The sequence below is a fragment of the Cydia splendana genome, chromosome 7 (genome assembly GCF_910591565.1).
Source record: "Cydia splendana chromosome 7, ilCydSple1.2, whole genome shotgun sequence".
NCBI classification, from domain to species: Eukaryota; Metazoa; Arthropoda; class Insecta; order Lepidoptera; family Tortricidae; genus Cydia; species Cydia splendana.
The window spans coordinates 9314607-9330565 of NC_085966.1; the positions used below are offsets into that span (position 1 = coordinate 9314607).

The 15959-nt window shown below is 37.8% G+C and overlaps 1 protein-coding gene and 1 pseudogene across 1 annotated transcript; both read left to right on the forward strand.

The window, feature by feature from the left end:
* Nucleotides 1–680: 680 nt before the first annotated feature.
* Nucleotides 681–5582, forward strand: LOC134792111 (uncharacterized). The gene is made up of 8 exons (XM_063763297.1): nt 681–874; nt 2662–2910; nt 3211–3479; nt 3949–4135; nt 4215–4314; nt 4620–4724; nt 4821–4976; nt 5060–5582. The coding sequence occupies exons 1-8, from the start codon at nt 732–734 to the stop codon at nt 5111–5113; spliced, it is 1263 nt and encodes a 420-aa protein (XP_063619367.1). The 5' UTR covers nt 681–731; the 3' UTR covers nt 5114–5582.
* A 7684-nt stretch (nt 5583–13266) lies between these two features.
* On the forward strand, nt 13267–15617 carry LOC134792484 (uncharacterized; annotated as a pseudogene).
* Nucleotides 15618–15959: the final 342 nt, after the last annotated feature.

Below are 15959 nucleotides of genomic sequence, written 5' to 3' on the forward strand. Positions count from 1 at the left end.
TCGGTTGTATTTTAGCGTAATAAAATCATCACTTACATATTACGAGTAGGTACCTAAATCATACTTTAGTACTATAAATTGAGTCAAGGGTGCTCGTTTCCTTAAATACTTCGCACGCGACACCGCTCGCGGCGTCTCCGCAAATTCCATGTAATTTGAACCTCGAAATTATGAGCCAGAAAATATCGTGAACACCTAATAAAAGAGTAGAACCGCTAGTAAAATTCACTGGAAATAATCACTTAATCGAATTGAAGCCGTATTACGTATTATATTTTTTATTTTGTCACGATTTTCGGGTTTCAGTTCAGTTTCAAATACGAGCAGTGTTACTACTTACAACATGATAGTTTCCTGTGCGTAGTGGAAGAAAACCTCGACCTTCTTAATCTATTCATAACCGCTATACAAGCTTGTTTGGATATGATGGTCGTTCTTGTCGACGTAACAGCGGGAGATAACGTCCGTCACTTTCAATTGCGCGGTGATAAAAAGGGACGGTAATTTTATCACGTTGATAAAGTCATCCATGATACGCCTGCTGAATTAGTTAATAATCATTTCATGAAATTAATTGTGTCTAGAAATTAAAAAATAATAATATTCTTATAATATTTCTATATTCATGGTAAAAACGATAGCAATTCTAAATCGCATGCAGAATTAGCTACTTACCTACTCGTATTCTTGTAGCACTTTCTCCTTGTTGCTGATGTGCACTAGTCGCAACCATGTTAGAAAAACTGAAACGACTATATAATAAAGATGACTTTGACTATTCCACTGGGCAGGTTGACCCATACAAGTTTCATTCTACGTTTTATTTTATTATGAAAGCGTTTACAGTAATTGACGAACCTATACCGAAGTGGAGGTATGTACTGAATTTTAAGTTGTCTATATTATTGACTAAATGAACTATAGTTGATTTAAATGTCACCTGGGAAAAGAGGATAGGTACTTAAAAAGTCCATCAACTGTCCAGTTCAAGAGTTGTTAATAGGTAATTTTTATTCAGCTATCAGTGGTGGATCGAGTGTCTATTGTCCTCAATTTCCACAAATTTACCTATTATGTAAGAAAGTAAATATTCTTTGTTGTGCACCAGTTAAAAATACACAGAAAATGAAATACAGTTACGAGATAGGTAATAACAGGCGGTCTTATCGCTAAGAAGCGATCTCTTCAAGACAACCTTTGTAATTACAGTATGTACCTACTTTTCCCTAGAATTTTTAAAGTAAACGGCAAGTTAAATTTTAGCTTCGTGCTCCGCGGCTAAGTGGCTACAGGCCCTCGAGAAAATTTTATTTTTATTTTATTCATCATCATCATCATCATCATATCAGCCAGAGGACGTCCACTGCTGGACATAGGCCTCCCCCAAAGAGTGCCACAATGACCGGTCTTGCGCCACCCGCATCCAGCGGACTCCCGCGACCTTTACCAGGTCGTCAGTCCACCTTGTGGGGGGTCTACCCACGTTGCGCCTTCCGGTACGTGGTCGCCACTCGAGAACCTTTCCGCCCCAACGGCCATCGGTTCTACGGGCAATGTGCCCCGCCCACTGCCACTTAAGTTTAGCGATTCGGAGGGCTATATCGGTTACTTTGGTTCTGCTGCGGATGGCTTCATTTCTGATGCAATCACGCAGAGAGACTCCAAGCATAGCCCTCTCCATTGCCCTTTGGGTGACTTTGAGCCTTCTTATGAGGCACACAGTAAGCGGCCACGTTTCAGTTCCATATGTCATCACTGGCAACACACACTGGTCGAAGACTTTCGTCTTGAGACACTGCGGAATATTGGACAAAAAGATGTGCCGTAGCTTCCCAAACGCTGCCCAACCGAGTCGGATTCGTCGATTAACCTCTTTCTCGAAGTTTGACCTACCTAACTGGACAGTCTGTCCTAGGTATATATAATCGTCTACAACTTCAAGTGTAAAGTCTCCGATTGTAACAGGAGTTGGTTCTACACGGGCATTTGACATGATCTTCGTCCAAAGTCTTGAAAACATCCTCCAATGCAGCGGTAAACAGTTTAGGAGAAATAACATCCCCTTGCCTGACTCCCCGCTGCAACGGAATAGGTTTCGAGTTCCGGTCCTGGAGTCGGACTGACATAGTGGCGTTCTCGTACAAACACTTCAGCACTTCGATATAGCGGTAATCCACTTGGCACCTTTGGAGAGATTGTAGTACAGCCCAGGTTTCAATCGAATCGAAGGCTTTCTCGTAGTCCACAAACGCTAAGCAGAGAGGCAGGTTATACTCCTCAGTCTTCTGTATTACCTGACGGAGCGTATGGATGTGGTCTACGGTACTAAAGCCTCTTCGGAAACTGCCAGGGCCAGGAGTCGTCGGTGGTGGTAGCCGGACCTTTGCCGGAGATTCTTAGCACCCCTGACCCCGCTAATACCCTGGCCGCTACCATAACCAGGGCACCGGGGGTCGCCGGAACCTCGGGGCCGTGGTTTATGTGACTTTTCCATGGGGGGTAAATGCCGTAATCGCCACGCTTGGCATGCGGGTTGGCGATCGCAGTATCTCCACCGCACTCAGGGGACGCTGCTGCCCATCCTCCGGTGGTCTTGGTCGTAGTTTAAGGACATACCCGGGTCCTTATTTTATTAAATATAATATATGTATTATTCTACAGTTACATTTCTCTTGCGGTAAATGTATTCGACGCAACAGTCGCTGTGTTTTTTGCTGCTGTCTCAACTTTTCACGGCATTGTGTTACTCGATATATCAATCACAACCGAGGCCGGTGTGTACTGTATCGTTCTGATATACAAGCTCCTGATTCTCACCTGCACCCAACTTGATAAGGCACACTATCATTGTTTCTTGCGGTTTCTGCGAGAGGATTTCCGATATGTGTGTGCTGAAGGCGCTAAGTACAGGTAATCATTTTATTATCTTAAAAATGTTATTTATTACAAGCTGCTTTTCACAAAATTTGAAAATAACTTGGCTTTTCTGACAGATAGTGTTTAAACTTTTAAAAAAAATCAGCAAATTAAATTGCATGAAAACCAAAATAAAATTCTAGATAAAGATCCCCGATCACTTTTTCGACAGAAAATAGGTTAGTACAAATCTATTGTCGAAAAAGTGATAACCCTTTGCTACTCGTGTCAAAGGATCATTCGGAAGTGAAAATATTTCCATTTCCAAGAAACGTATTTATTTTCACATTACAGAGAGAGATTCTTCGAAAATCAATTGGAAACATGGAAAGTGTCTCTGTGCTCTGTGATATTCACGTTTGGCATTGCAGTAGGCATGAGTTCATTTGCTCTGTTGTCGCTCTTTTTCTACCTAATGACGAGAACTCCTGGCGACGGCAGTCAGCGACCTCTACTAGTTCCCTTTTGGTTTTGGGACCTGGACTTTGGAAAAACGCCTATTTATGAAATAGCCTTAAACTTTTCGAATTTTTGCTTTGTAACTTATGCGTACAACTATGTTTGTGAGTATGGCTTGAACCGTTCACTTATATGTAGTTATATACCTCTAATTAAGTAACCGGGTAGACTCTGTCTAACGAATGGAGGTGCTCAGATTTTTTTTAAAACAACATTTGATTTAAAACTTTTTGAAATGGCAACAATTACACCTACCTACGTGTCAAAATGTGCCATACGTCACTTATTTATCGTATCAGTTTAGGACAATATTGCGCTATTGTTTACAGTTTTCATGTTAATCATAATAAGATTATCAGAAGTAATTTGTACTCGTAGACTATCTCACCAGGTTAACAAGTCTAAAAAATACCGGCCACCTATGAACTTACAGAATACATTAATAAAAGCTTCGCTAAATCAATAAAATATAATATCACCAAATAAACAGAAAATTAGATGCAAAAAAATTAAATTCCTATCAAACAATACGTTTTTAAAATAAAACTCTCGCTCCCCAACCTTTACTTACAGTTATGATACAAACTCAAGTGGTGTGGGTGAGACAAATTGCAACAAAAGCCGATTTAGTAATTTGGGCCATCGAAGATCTCTTGCAGGACATCAACCCGGCTACAAACGAAGAAGAGAAAGCGCACTACGCAGAGTTAATTAAATACAGAATGAGAGAAATAGTCTCTCAACATCACTCCATGTACACGTAAGAGCACTCTCGCTTCCTGATTTAATGAATATCAGGCTTAAAAATATTTCTAAGCTAAATGTTTTACATTTCACAGTTTGATGGAGGCTTACGCTGGAGTTTACAAGAAATTATTAATGTTTGAACAAAAACTTTGTGGCCCTGTGGTTTGCTTGACAGCCTACTGTACCGCCGAGGTAATTCAATCTTAAACTTGTTAAAAAATCTTTATCATCCACGACAGTTTGCATTTATAGAATTAAGTAAAATACAGGGAAAGCATTTTACTTCGGGGTATCTAAGCCTGAAATAATGTGATTGGGTAAAGAGGCTTAATACAACCTTTTAATAGGTCAAAAAAGCTTCAGTAAAATTAAGGAAGAATAAGTAATTTCTTGCATTTCAAGATTGGGTATTCTTAGCTGAAAAAGAATAACTTTCAAGATCAGAATAAGATATTCCGAACACGGCACAGTTGATTAATATTTAATTTTCTTTTCAGAAATTGGACGAGGGGGAATTCAATGCTATACTAGTATTGCTTTGTATCGCAACAGTCACGTTAGTGTACATCCCGTGTTATTTGTGCACCTTCCTGGGATTAAAAGTAAGCACATGAGGCGAAAAAGTGTTGTGTTGTGTAAATTTAATATATCTACCTTAGGTCATCAGTGAGATGAGAAATATTATTATGTTTTTATAGGTGAGATCAGTAAGTGATGCTTGCTGGAATATTTCGTTTTGGAACGCGGGTCGTGAGATACGGCCATACTTGGTTCTTATCATGCAGCGATCATTGCGCCCGCTCCCGCTTCAAGCCCCTGGCTTTGAAGAAATATCTATACAAACATTTTCCACAGTAAGTTCTTGAGTTGCACTCTAATAGCATCGTAAAAATAACCAATTTCATAAATATATTATATTTATTTTTTTCCTTTGCAGAAAATGACAAATGCTTATTCATTATTCAACATGCTGCGGCAGACCAGTATATAGAACTTTCTCGGTTCCTAATTCATTTTTTGTAATTTGCACATAGCGTAGTGTTTACACTTACAGAACAGTTTAAAAATAAAAAAGTGTTTTCAAAACGAGGTAATCATTGTATTTAATATAATTATGTATCTTATTGAGGTATATAGTCGAAAGTATCCATTTCCTTACACGACTGCCCATTACACTGCACATGCTTATCATATCGAACATAATAACGCATTAGATTTGCTATATATTTCTTTTAAAGGTAAGATTAATGCTCGTTTACTTTTGATTAACACTTCGTTAAAATTAGATCAGCTGTTAGTAGCACGGTTAGACAGCCGTAAAATTCGTGTCACGTAAAACCGGCGCCCAACATGGGGCCAAGCAAATACATTGTTGTTACCCACTAAGGCAATTATTTGCTCTCGTCGAGTTTGTTTTGTAGTATTTTTGGTGCTTACTGTAACAATAAAACAATATTTGAGATACTTGCTTTGTGAAAAAACCTTCTTAATAATTTCATCCAAGTGTAGTTAACAAAAGGCTGCATTGTTCTTTGTTGATTTCTAATTGAATCTAGCGCCTTATTGCCAATCAACAACAAGCGTCCTTTTGCTAGTGAATGTCACAATAAACTCCTATCTGCATATGCACTCCTATCTACTTATTTTTAAAATGGGCAATAAGCAACCAGAATCACAATTTGATTAAAATAACGGAGTCACGTCGTATACAACACGTAAATTATTACGGTCCAGTGAACATTGAAAATAGACAAGGAGGAAAGAGGAGAGCTTTATCCAATAATAATTCTCACTTGAATCGCTCTATTTGCTCGACGTCGCACGATCTGATATTGAATATGGATAAAGTGAATTATATTCAGAGTGGCGGGCAGCGTCGACTCGCAGAGTTTCAGATAAGAGGATTACTTACAACTTATAATTGGTTCTCGCTATTCGAGTGAATAAGAGAAAAACCAAATGTCTTTCATAGCACCTCTAGAGATTGTAGATAAAGATCGTGCTTTCGTATTCCTTTTCAATAAAGCCTTTCAGCCGAGAAGGGCAGTTTAGCCTTTCCGATTAAGATTAAAAGAAAGTATTCAGTGATTTAACTGTACAAAATTAACCTAGGATAAATATTAATAATTGAGGAGCTTGGACTTTTCTGCTCACCAAGGAGAGTAATTTTTCTGCATTTATTAAAAATTATTATCTCGTCCTTCTATAGAGGAAAAAAATCTTATGCTTTTTTTTTATAAAAAAAAAACATAGGTAAGACTAGTAGAAGAATATCCCTAATTGCGCTGCTATCATCAAAATGAAATAATTTATTAAATTATTCGTTACTTTGCAGAAACCCAATTTAACTAAAACAATAAGCTTTGTCTTTAAATATTTATTTTTAATTACAAAGGTTTAATTAATTAACCATCACATTACTATATCGCGGATTAGCAAAAATCTTATAGTTTTTGACATCACCTAATCAGAAAATGGATTTTTCTTCCCTGCTAGGAGGGATCAAAGTGGCACTTTTCTGTTCAACGACATTTCATTGCCAGTATAAAATATTAATATAATTAACTATGAACATCGTATGTATACAGCCTGGCAAAAAAGAGTAGAAATTAAAAAGTGGCAACACTGTAGTGTCAACACTAAGATTTTTTATTTTCCTCATAGTTGATGTGAAAAGCAGTATGTGTCACACGGTATCAAAATTATTTCTTCTTGGGTGTTAACACATGAATCCCTCATTACGCTCAGGATTCTACTTTCTATTGTAGAATCCATCGCTTCATTCAGGATTCAATGTACGCCCTTGACGGAAATATATCATTTAGATCCCTTGTAACACAAACTACTATAGTCATCAACTGGACAAAAAGTGAAGTGTCTATATGCCCTGCTCTTTGGCGGCTGGTATGTAAAAAAGCCGTCACATTGAATGGGCGCCATTAGGAGCTCTCAGCCCGGACATGTTTGTTGGTAACACAATTACCACTGCACCGACGGCGTCCTGCAATCTGATGCCGATTCAATTAACATCGAGGCTTACCTATTGTCCCTCTATTGGTTTACATGAGCGCTGTGAATGGATTTAGAAGTTGATGAAAAATATTTCAATTCAAGCTCTGTAATCAAGTAACTAGTAATGTTTTTGTTTTTACGTCATTAGCCTAAGCAAATTAGAAAAATCTGCGGAAATAATTCGTGTAGTTTTGAAAATTGGTACAGGTATACCTTGTGGTGTCCAAATAAACATACAAAAAGTTATTTAACCTTAAAAGCCTGGCTCCTAAAGTTTTGATTGTAGAGTAAAACTAAACGTAACGAAATTTGTAGTAAATTTTATGTTAAAACTTTTGTCCGAAGTAATTATAATGCTATTCGTACAGATATTCGAGATATGAGCAAAACTATGAAAAAAGGTACCTTCAAACCCCCCCCCCCCCCCCCCCCCAAGGCACACCCCCTACCCTTGAGGACTTTTAGTATGTTTATCCGGACACCACAAGGTATACCTGTACCAATTTTCAAAACTACACGAATTATTTCCGCAGATAGCCCAAATTCGGCTTAATTTGACGTGGCTACATATCTTCACAAAAAAATATTCTTAAACTGTATCTAGTTTTTTATATAATTACCTTCAGATTTATGTCAATTAAACTTGATACGTTCATAATTTCAGACCTGGAAAACGACATTAAGGCATCTTGTAATAATCATTTAAAGGTTATCTTTGGCGCGTGGAAGTCTTGTAGGCACCTATAATAGAAGAGAGTAAGTAAATTCGTCGCTGCTTTCATCGCAGGAAACGAAATTAATGGGTTACACGTGTAAAACGAATAGATTGATTGGTAATGCGATATTGGATCTCATTTCATTCACTGCTATATTTTCCATATACGAGCCAATTGTAAAAAGCTATGGCTAATAATATGTGTCTAATTCTTCTTTAATCTTATATGAACCGGACCTTTGCGCGACCTTTGTGATAAAATCCATCCCTCCATCCATCGCGAGTTGTCCACCGCACTCGCGGTCACGCTGGAAGCTATTTGCCGGACTGACATTATCGTAGCGGCGAATTTTCTACAATCTCTGTCCTTTTGTATCCGCAACTGGTCGTGACATGTCAATTACGATATCCTGCGAGCTTCTGCGGTCGTTACAAGCGGGGCGTCAGTACGTATCAAAGGATGTGACCATAATCTAATAAACCTATATCCGCTAGTGCAAGCGTGTCAGTGTTTAGTTTGAGTAAGTACCTAAGTATAGTATGAGTACTGCATTTGTAGTAACACTAACTGACGTTAGTAAATTTCTGTTGCACCACGCATACCGTTAAGCGCTTGAATAATCCATATAATACATTAATTTAATATTTTTGGCAATTCGAGACGAATTATTTAACATTTCTGATATTTTGTGAAACAGAAAACTCAACTCGGCCATTGGAAATCCATGCATTTGTTAGGTACACACGCCCTTTTCTAAAAAACCCTGATAAGGGATAGATGTAATATAACGCCGATTAATAGGTACAATGTTTGGTACGGAGATAAGAACCTCGGGGGAAAACTTAAACTGTCACAGTGCGCTATGACCAAGTATGATCAATATTATGTGTCTAGCTCTTATTTATATGTATGTACCTATATGTCAATACTATGTAAACCTGAGCCTCTTCACAACTTTTAACATAAAATTTCATTTCTACGTCAATTGCGAGTTGCAGTCGCGTCCACGTTAAAAGCTGTTTGCCGGACTGACATTATCGTGGCGGCAATTTTCTACAATCTCTGCACTTTTGTATGCGCAACTGGTGGTGACATGTCAATTACCATCTCCTGCTAGCTTATGCCTTCGTTACCTACACGTACGCGGCGAGACATGGTATTTGTAATAACTAAATATAAGTTATAGTAGTCGTAATCACATTCTTGTACACAACACAGGTTTACAAAAATAAATTACAATGGAAGTATAAAGGCGAACTTATCCATATAAGGGATCTCTTCCAGCTAACCTTCGAGTTATTAAATTACGTCCCTATTTTATTACCAACCTTACTTTCAAGTTTTCTTATTAAAAATATTTTTTCTAACTACTAACAAAGCTAGAACAGAATTACCCCAGAACAGAATACGTAGGTAACCTTTAAAAGCATTTTGCTAAAAACTACCTGCAAAAAAGTAAGAAGGTAAAACATATTTACTGAAGAACCCAAAAGTGTCACACGCGAAACTAACAAGTAGCGGCCCCTATAGACCATTCAGATGAAAACATCTCCGTGACAGATCAATGCAAGAAAAACTATTGAAACAACAAAAGCACGAGTGTAAAGTAGCGCGTCGTGATTTCCGGCGTAGCTCTATAGAATACTACTAACACCAACACTCTTTAACTGACTATCAGTCGACCTTATATCCTCGCAATAAGGTTTACGTATTGTCAGTGAAAAGTGTTGAATAGTACTGTGACGAGCCTCCAGCGCGGAGGAAATAAGATGCCACTCAGAACACCGCTGACGGGCGGACGCGGACGTAACGTATCCTGTGCAGTCACAGATGTGACACTTGTGAACTAAATATTTTCCAATAAATAGGAAACGGCTCTTTTCGGACATTTTATCGCTTGAACATTTGTTATAAAATGTTTTGGACTGAAGACACGAAATATGATAAGTAATTAGGAAAATTTTGACGATGTTTCTTCATGGTCGATTTAAATGGGCCATCTACCTACACTACTGATGTGCCTAAGGAAACTTTCCAAAATTGTGAAATGTTTCGGAAAATTAACGTAGGAAAAATTCGGAAAATTTCTTACATTTTTGTATAAGAATTGAAACTTTTCAATTTTAAATTTAAATTTCCCATATTTCCTAGTGAAAGTTTCATGAAATTTCCGAGAATTTATAGAATTTTATGGAAACTTTCCGCAACTTGCACATCTGTAACCAACACTGTCGGCCCGAGTCGAACTTTAAGATACGTCAAATATTACGACAAGATACGATATAGTTCAGTGTCAAAAGTGACGTTTTTGCTTGAAGAAACGTCACTTTTGACACGAATCGATCGAATCGATGAATCGAGCAGTGTGATCTTTCATTTTACACAAGTTTTCGTATCATGTGCATAAATAGTCACAGATGTGACACTTGTGAACTAAATATTTTCCAATAAATAGGACATTTTCGGACATTTTATCGCTTCAACATTTATTATTAAATGTTTTCGGAGAGACAATATTTGATATTAACAAATAAGGAAAATTTGAGAAAACAATTTTACAGTCAATATTCTGTAATCTTCTTTATAATCTACACAGGACTATTTTAATGTTTAGTTTTATAACATTTAATTATGAAGGTTAAGTTATAATTTACTTATATAGGTACTATAAAAAAGTTGTAATAAATATTCTGAACTAGGTTATTTTTTTCAATAAAAAATAAACGGCTTTTTTCATTTTCCAACTCTTTTCTAAATTTGTAGCGCGATTGCTTTGGTCGCCGTAATTAAATTTGATGTTTAATGAAAGGTAATTGGAAATAGGTAAACTATTCATGATTACATTTGATAACACAAATGATGGATGGGAATTAATTGAGGTGTTACAGATAATCTGGTGTACTTAACACATTATGGCCTGTCACCGACCACAAAATCAAAGCTGGCTATGTCGTTTAGTTATTCTTTGTAGTAGTTCTTTTCTATTAGATTTACAAAAAAATAAAAATTTAAATTAATTAAGGTGACTTGCACCATTCACTAATACGGGGTTAACCGGTTAAACCTGAAGTTAATGGTTACCAGTACAATTTGACACTAACCGGTTAACCCCGGGTTAGTGGGATGGTGCAAGGTGCAAGTGGCGCTTAGAGTATCAATTAAATAATAAAGGTTAAATTTATTTAAACAACAAACTTACAATAAAATGTAACCTAAAATTAAAACTACATATCTACGAAACTAAAAATTTGAGTTATAAAAAAATTAGAAAAATTGTATTAAGAGGAAAAGCCTTTTCTCGTTTCTTTTTAATAACTTTTTAAACTAGATAGGTACGTTAATTTATTCATGAATGATGCAAACATGCAGTTTTAAATGTGGTCCATCATATTTTCTAGGTAGAGTTAATTAAGTATTTCAACATATAGGCGCTCTACGTGTCTCGCCTGCATTACTCCGCCGGGGCCGACGAGGTGGTGGAGTACGTCGGCCGGAAGACTGGCTTCAAGCTGATGGTGCACCAGCTACAGTCGCGTCACTATGTGCACTTCAGTTCATTTGTTGTGCGCGTGCCGCGGTCGCTGCAGGACACCATCGCAAGCGCGGACTTCTGACCGAATGGTGTGGTGATTCGACGGTTCCGGGGCAACCTGCCGAATCCTACACCAAGTCAGACGACGCAACGGAGCTACGCTGTTACGTCGTCGCCCAAATCTAATGTTTAATTTGTCTTTGGTTTTTAGTTGTAGGTTTTTTTTTTTGTTTTCTTGTATTCTTATTTTGTAGTTTCACAGTGCCTTAGTTTTTACTGTAACGCTGTGTCACTTATTTGAGTAATAAATAAATAAATATATTTTCAGAAATTGTTAAATCGAATTATACCTACATCCATCGAAAACATTCGATTACAGATTGAAAAATGCATGATTTATGTATCCATGCCAAATTGCAACTTTCTAGCACTAACGAATTAACGATCATAGAGCAAAGCCACGAACGGACAGACAGATGGACATGGCGAAACTATAAAAAAGTTCCTGGTAGACTACGGAACCCTAGGAGTGAAAATTGAGGTACCTATAAAAACCTAACCTTTTAAATATTGACTTACTAAACCATTAGGTATACTCAAATTTTCCCCGTAAGTAGGTGTAGGTACTTACATACTCTTACAAGTAAATTCTTCCCTGTACGGCTACCACCAGTTTTGACATTGACATAACGCTCACGTTTAAGTAACTTACTTTCTATGCATCTCGCTCGTACTCGCATATGCGAGCAATAGTGGAAGCGAGATGTACAGAAAGTAAATTACGTAGACGTGAGCGTTATGTCAATGTTAAAACTGATGGTAGAGGCCCTGGTACATTAGACTTAACCTAGCATTCAATTCTCGCCGTTCGTGCACAGAAAAGGTATATACCGAGAAACTTGTCTTCTTACTCACGATACAACAACGCGTAAATGCAAGCGTACACAATCAAAGAAATGAAAATTGTAGAGGTGTAAGTATAGCACGTAAGTACTAATGTTTATATGTGTGTAATCTCTAGTATATAAGGCTAACGTACTCCAAATAAAGAGAGTTCATCTATGACTTTCGTTGTTATCACTTGTCTCCAACTCCCGTCCCTACATGGCGATCCTGCCAGTAGCCGCGGTGAGCGCGTGTTTTAGTGTTAAATACCGCGGAATAGTTCGGACAATTAAATAAAATGTGCGGGACAAATTCTAAATAAGCTTCTGACATGAAGCAATGGACATATTTTTGTATGTTTGTGTTTTTGCAATAATTTCTTTTGGGCCGTGTCATTGACACTTCGTAGTGCGTGAAAACCTTTTATGGACCGAGCGTGAGTCAACGAACGTTGCACCTTTGTTCGCATAAATGGGACAGATGGTTAGTACGAACTTTTGAGTGGAAATTGTGAAAATGGGAAACACCAGGTCGACGGCCACACCATCTGCGCCGAGTCAAGACATCTTGACTCAAGTCGGATACGAGAACGTGATTGAGCAAAGTCACAACAACGTCATCGAGCATGTTGGCACCACAAATTGGTATCTGTTCCTGCTCCTGATTGCTGTGTGTCTGGCCTTTGGGTTCCTGGTCATCAGGTACATCAATAAGGCATTCAACAAGAAGATCGAGAGACGAGCTCAGGCAATTGCTTTGAGCATGAGGAGTGTGGGGCCTACCAGCGTCGTCTGAGGAGCGCGCGTCACTTGAGTGTTGGGTAGTGCGTAATAAAAGTGCAAGTGAACGGTTTAAACATTATGATGTGCGTATAAGGAAATTTAGTTCTTACGGTAAAACTTACCTACTCGTAATATTAACGAATTACATTTAAATTGAATTGTTACCTATGGCTAAATTCACTACTCGTAATTAATATTATTAATTATATTTTACTAAATGGCGGAAAGCCTTTCTGTATTATGCAATGAACTTAAAACTATACGCACTTACCTGTGTAAAATTGGCCCTGACCGTAGACAAGGTGAAATACTTACTATAAAGTTAGAGGAGGCTAATCTTATTGTGGATAAATATAAAAAATTAAATAACGAAGTGTCAGAACTCTTAAAAAAAGGGTTATTGCCAAATGAGGAGGTAACTTTATTTAATAAATTGTGCACGACTTTTAATACACTTCATAAGGAAATTTTGAATTATTGTCAGGGAAGTAAAGACACAAGTGACACAATGGGGGAGTCATTCGAATTAAAAACGGCCTTAAACTTGTTGCATGTAATGACCGATGAAGAAACTAATACAAAACAGCTCATCGACGGCATTGAGTATTACAGCACTATTTTAAAGAGTGACGACCAAAATAAACTTATACAGTTCGTTTTGAAAAGCAGGCTATCGCAGTCGGCCAAGTTAAAATTAAAATCCGATTATGATACATCAATCGAATTGATTCAGGACATGAGCAAAGTTTTACTACCAAAAAATCTGCGACTGCTATTCAGAGCAAGCTGCACACTATTAAGCAGAATAATCGAAGTGTAAAAGATTTTGGGTCCGAAATTGCAGAGTTATTTGTAGATTTGACTATTTCACAGGCCGATGGTAATTCTGACAGTTTCAAGGTTCTTAAGCCCTTGAACGAAAAATTGGCGATCAAAAAGTTCGCCGACGGTTTACGAAACCGCCGATTAAGTACTGTTATTGCAGCAAGGAATTTTGAGTCGCTAAAGGATGCGATACAGGCAGCTCAAGAGGAGGATGACGTCACCGCCGGCTCGACTTCAGGTGAAATTCTAGGTATGTCGCCACAATTTTTAACACGTGGACAACCATCTAAGGGGCCGTACCCCGGACAGTGGGAGTTTTATAATAGTAGTCGAGGACCAAGTCAACAATTCTACCCCCGAGGCGGCCGCGGCGCACAGTACAGTTACGGTCACCGCGGCGGCGGGGCTGCCACCTATCGTAGCAGCAACCGAGGCAACTCCAGGGGCATGCGAGGGCGACAGTCAGGTAATTATTCCAACAGGAATAGTAGTCAGTGGAACCGTCCGAGCATGAAAATGATGACTCAAACTGATACAGTTCCCCCGGTAAACTCAAACGACGAAAATGACGTGAATACGTTTTTTCGTGACTAAAATACTGTCAATATTAACATGCGATAGCACTTTGGTAGCTATATTTAAAGTTCAAGATTGCGATAGCCACTTTCTTATTGACAGTGGAGCGGCAATTTGCGCAATAAAATTAAAATATCTCAACCTGTTAAATATCCCATACCATAAAGAGAAGTCCACTGTAAATGGCATAGGAGGTAGCGTCGACGTATTAGGGTACGTCTATTTAGACCTAGTTGCGAACGGTGAATCATATCGTCATAAGATCTACGTTTTCGACTCACTGCCGTGTTTGGCTAATGGGATCATAGGCAATGACTTTTTATTTAGGTATAGAGGAGTCATAGATTACGACACGAGTTCATTGGCATTAAATACAAATGGAGGGTATAAAATATACTTACCCTTACTTAATATTTCTGATACAGATCTGTCTTACATTATTCCGGCCAGGTCGGAATCTATTCATTACATAAAAACAGAAATGACTGATGAATGTGTTGTGTGCACGGAAGAACTTTGTAGTGGAGTGTTTATCGCTAATACAATTGTTAAACCAGTCAATGGAACAATACCAATTAAGATTTTAAATACGACGGAACAACAAGTTGATTTGAAAAATATAACACCACAAGTAGAAAGGTTACAGAATTATGACTTATGTACGTTTAGCCCCATGCGAGGGGATGCGAATAGGGTAAAGGAATTATTTTCTCTACTAAATTTGAATCATTTGAATCCGGATGAAAAAACCTCCATAGAATGTATGTGTGCAAAATTTTCCGATGTTTTCCATCTGCCGAATGATAAGTTAACTACCACTAATATATACAAGCAAAAAATACATTTAAAGCCAAATACATCTCCAGTTTTCAAAAAACCCTATAGAATACCACATTCTCAAAAACAAGAATTAAATAAACAAATAAAAAAGTTATTAGACGATGGAATTATTGAACCTACTCAAAGCGAGTGGTCAAGCCCAGTGTTACTGGTACCAAAAAAAAGTTTAGGAGGAGAAAAGAAAAAATGGAGGTTAGTTATAGACTATAGGCAACTTAACAACCAAATTCAAGATGATAAATTTCCTTTGCCAAATATTACCGAAATCCTAGATTCGTTGTCTGGATCCATTTACTTCTCTCACCTTGACCTATTCTCAGGCTACTATCAAGTATTATTAGACGAGGAAAGTAGAAAGTATACAGCCTTTTGTTCTGGCCAGTATAGGCTAACCAGGATGCCCCAAGGATTGAAGGTCTCGCCTGGAGCCTTTTCCCGGATGATAACTGTAGCTATGTCAGGGTTAAATTATGAAAAATGTTTTGTCTATTTAGACGACTTAATTGTGTTTGGTAGAAACTTAGTAGACCATAATAAAAATCTCATGGACGTGTTTTCAAGACTCCGTAAAGTAAACCTTAAGCTAAACCCTGAAAAATGCGATTTCCTTAAAAAGGAAATTCTATATCTTGGCCATGTAGTATCAGAAAAAGGTATACTACCTGACCC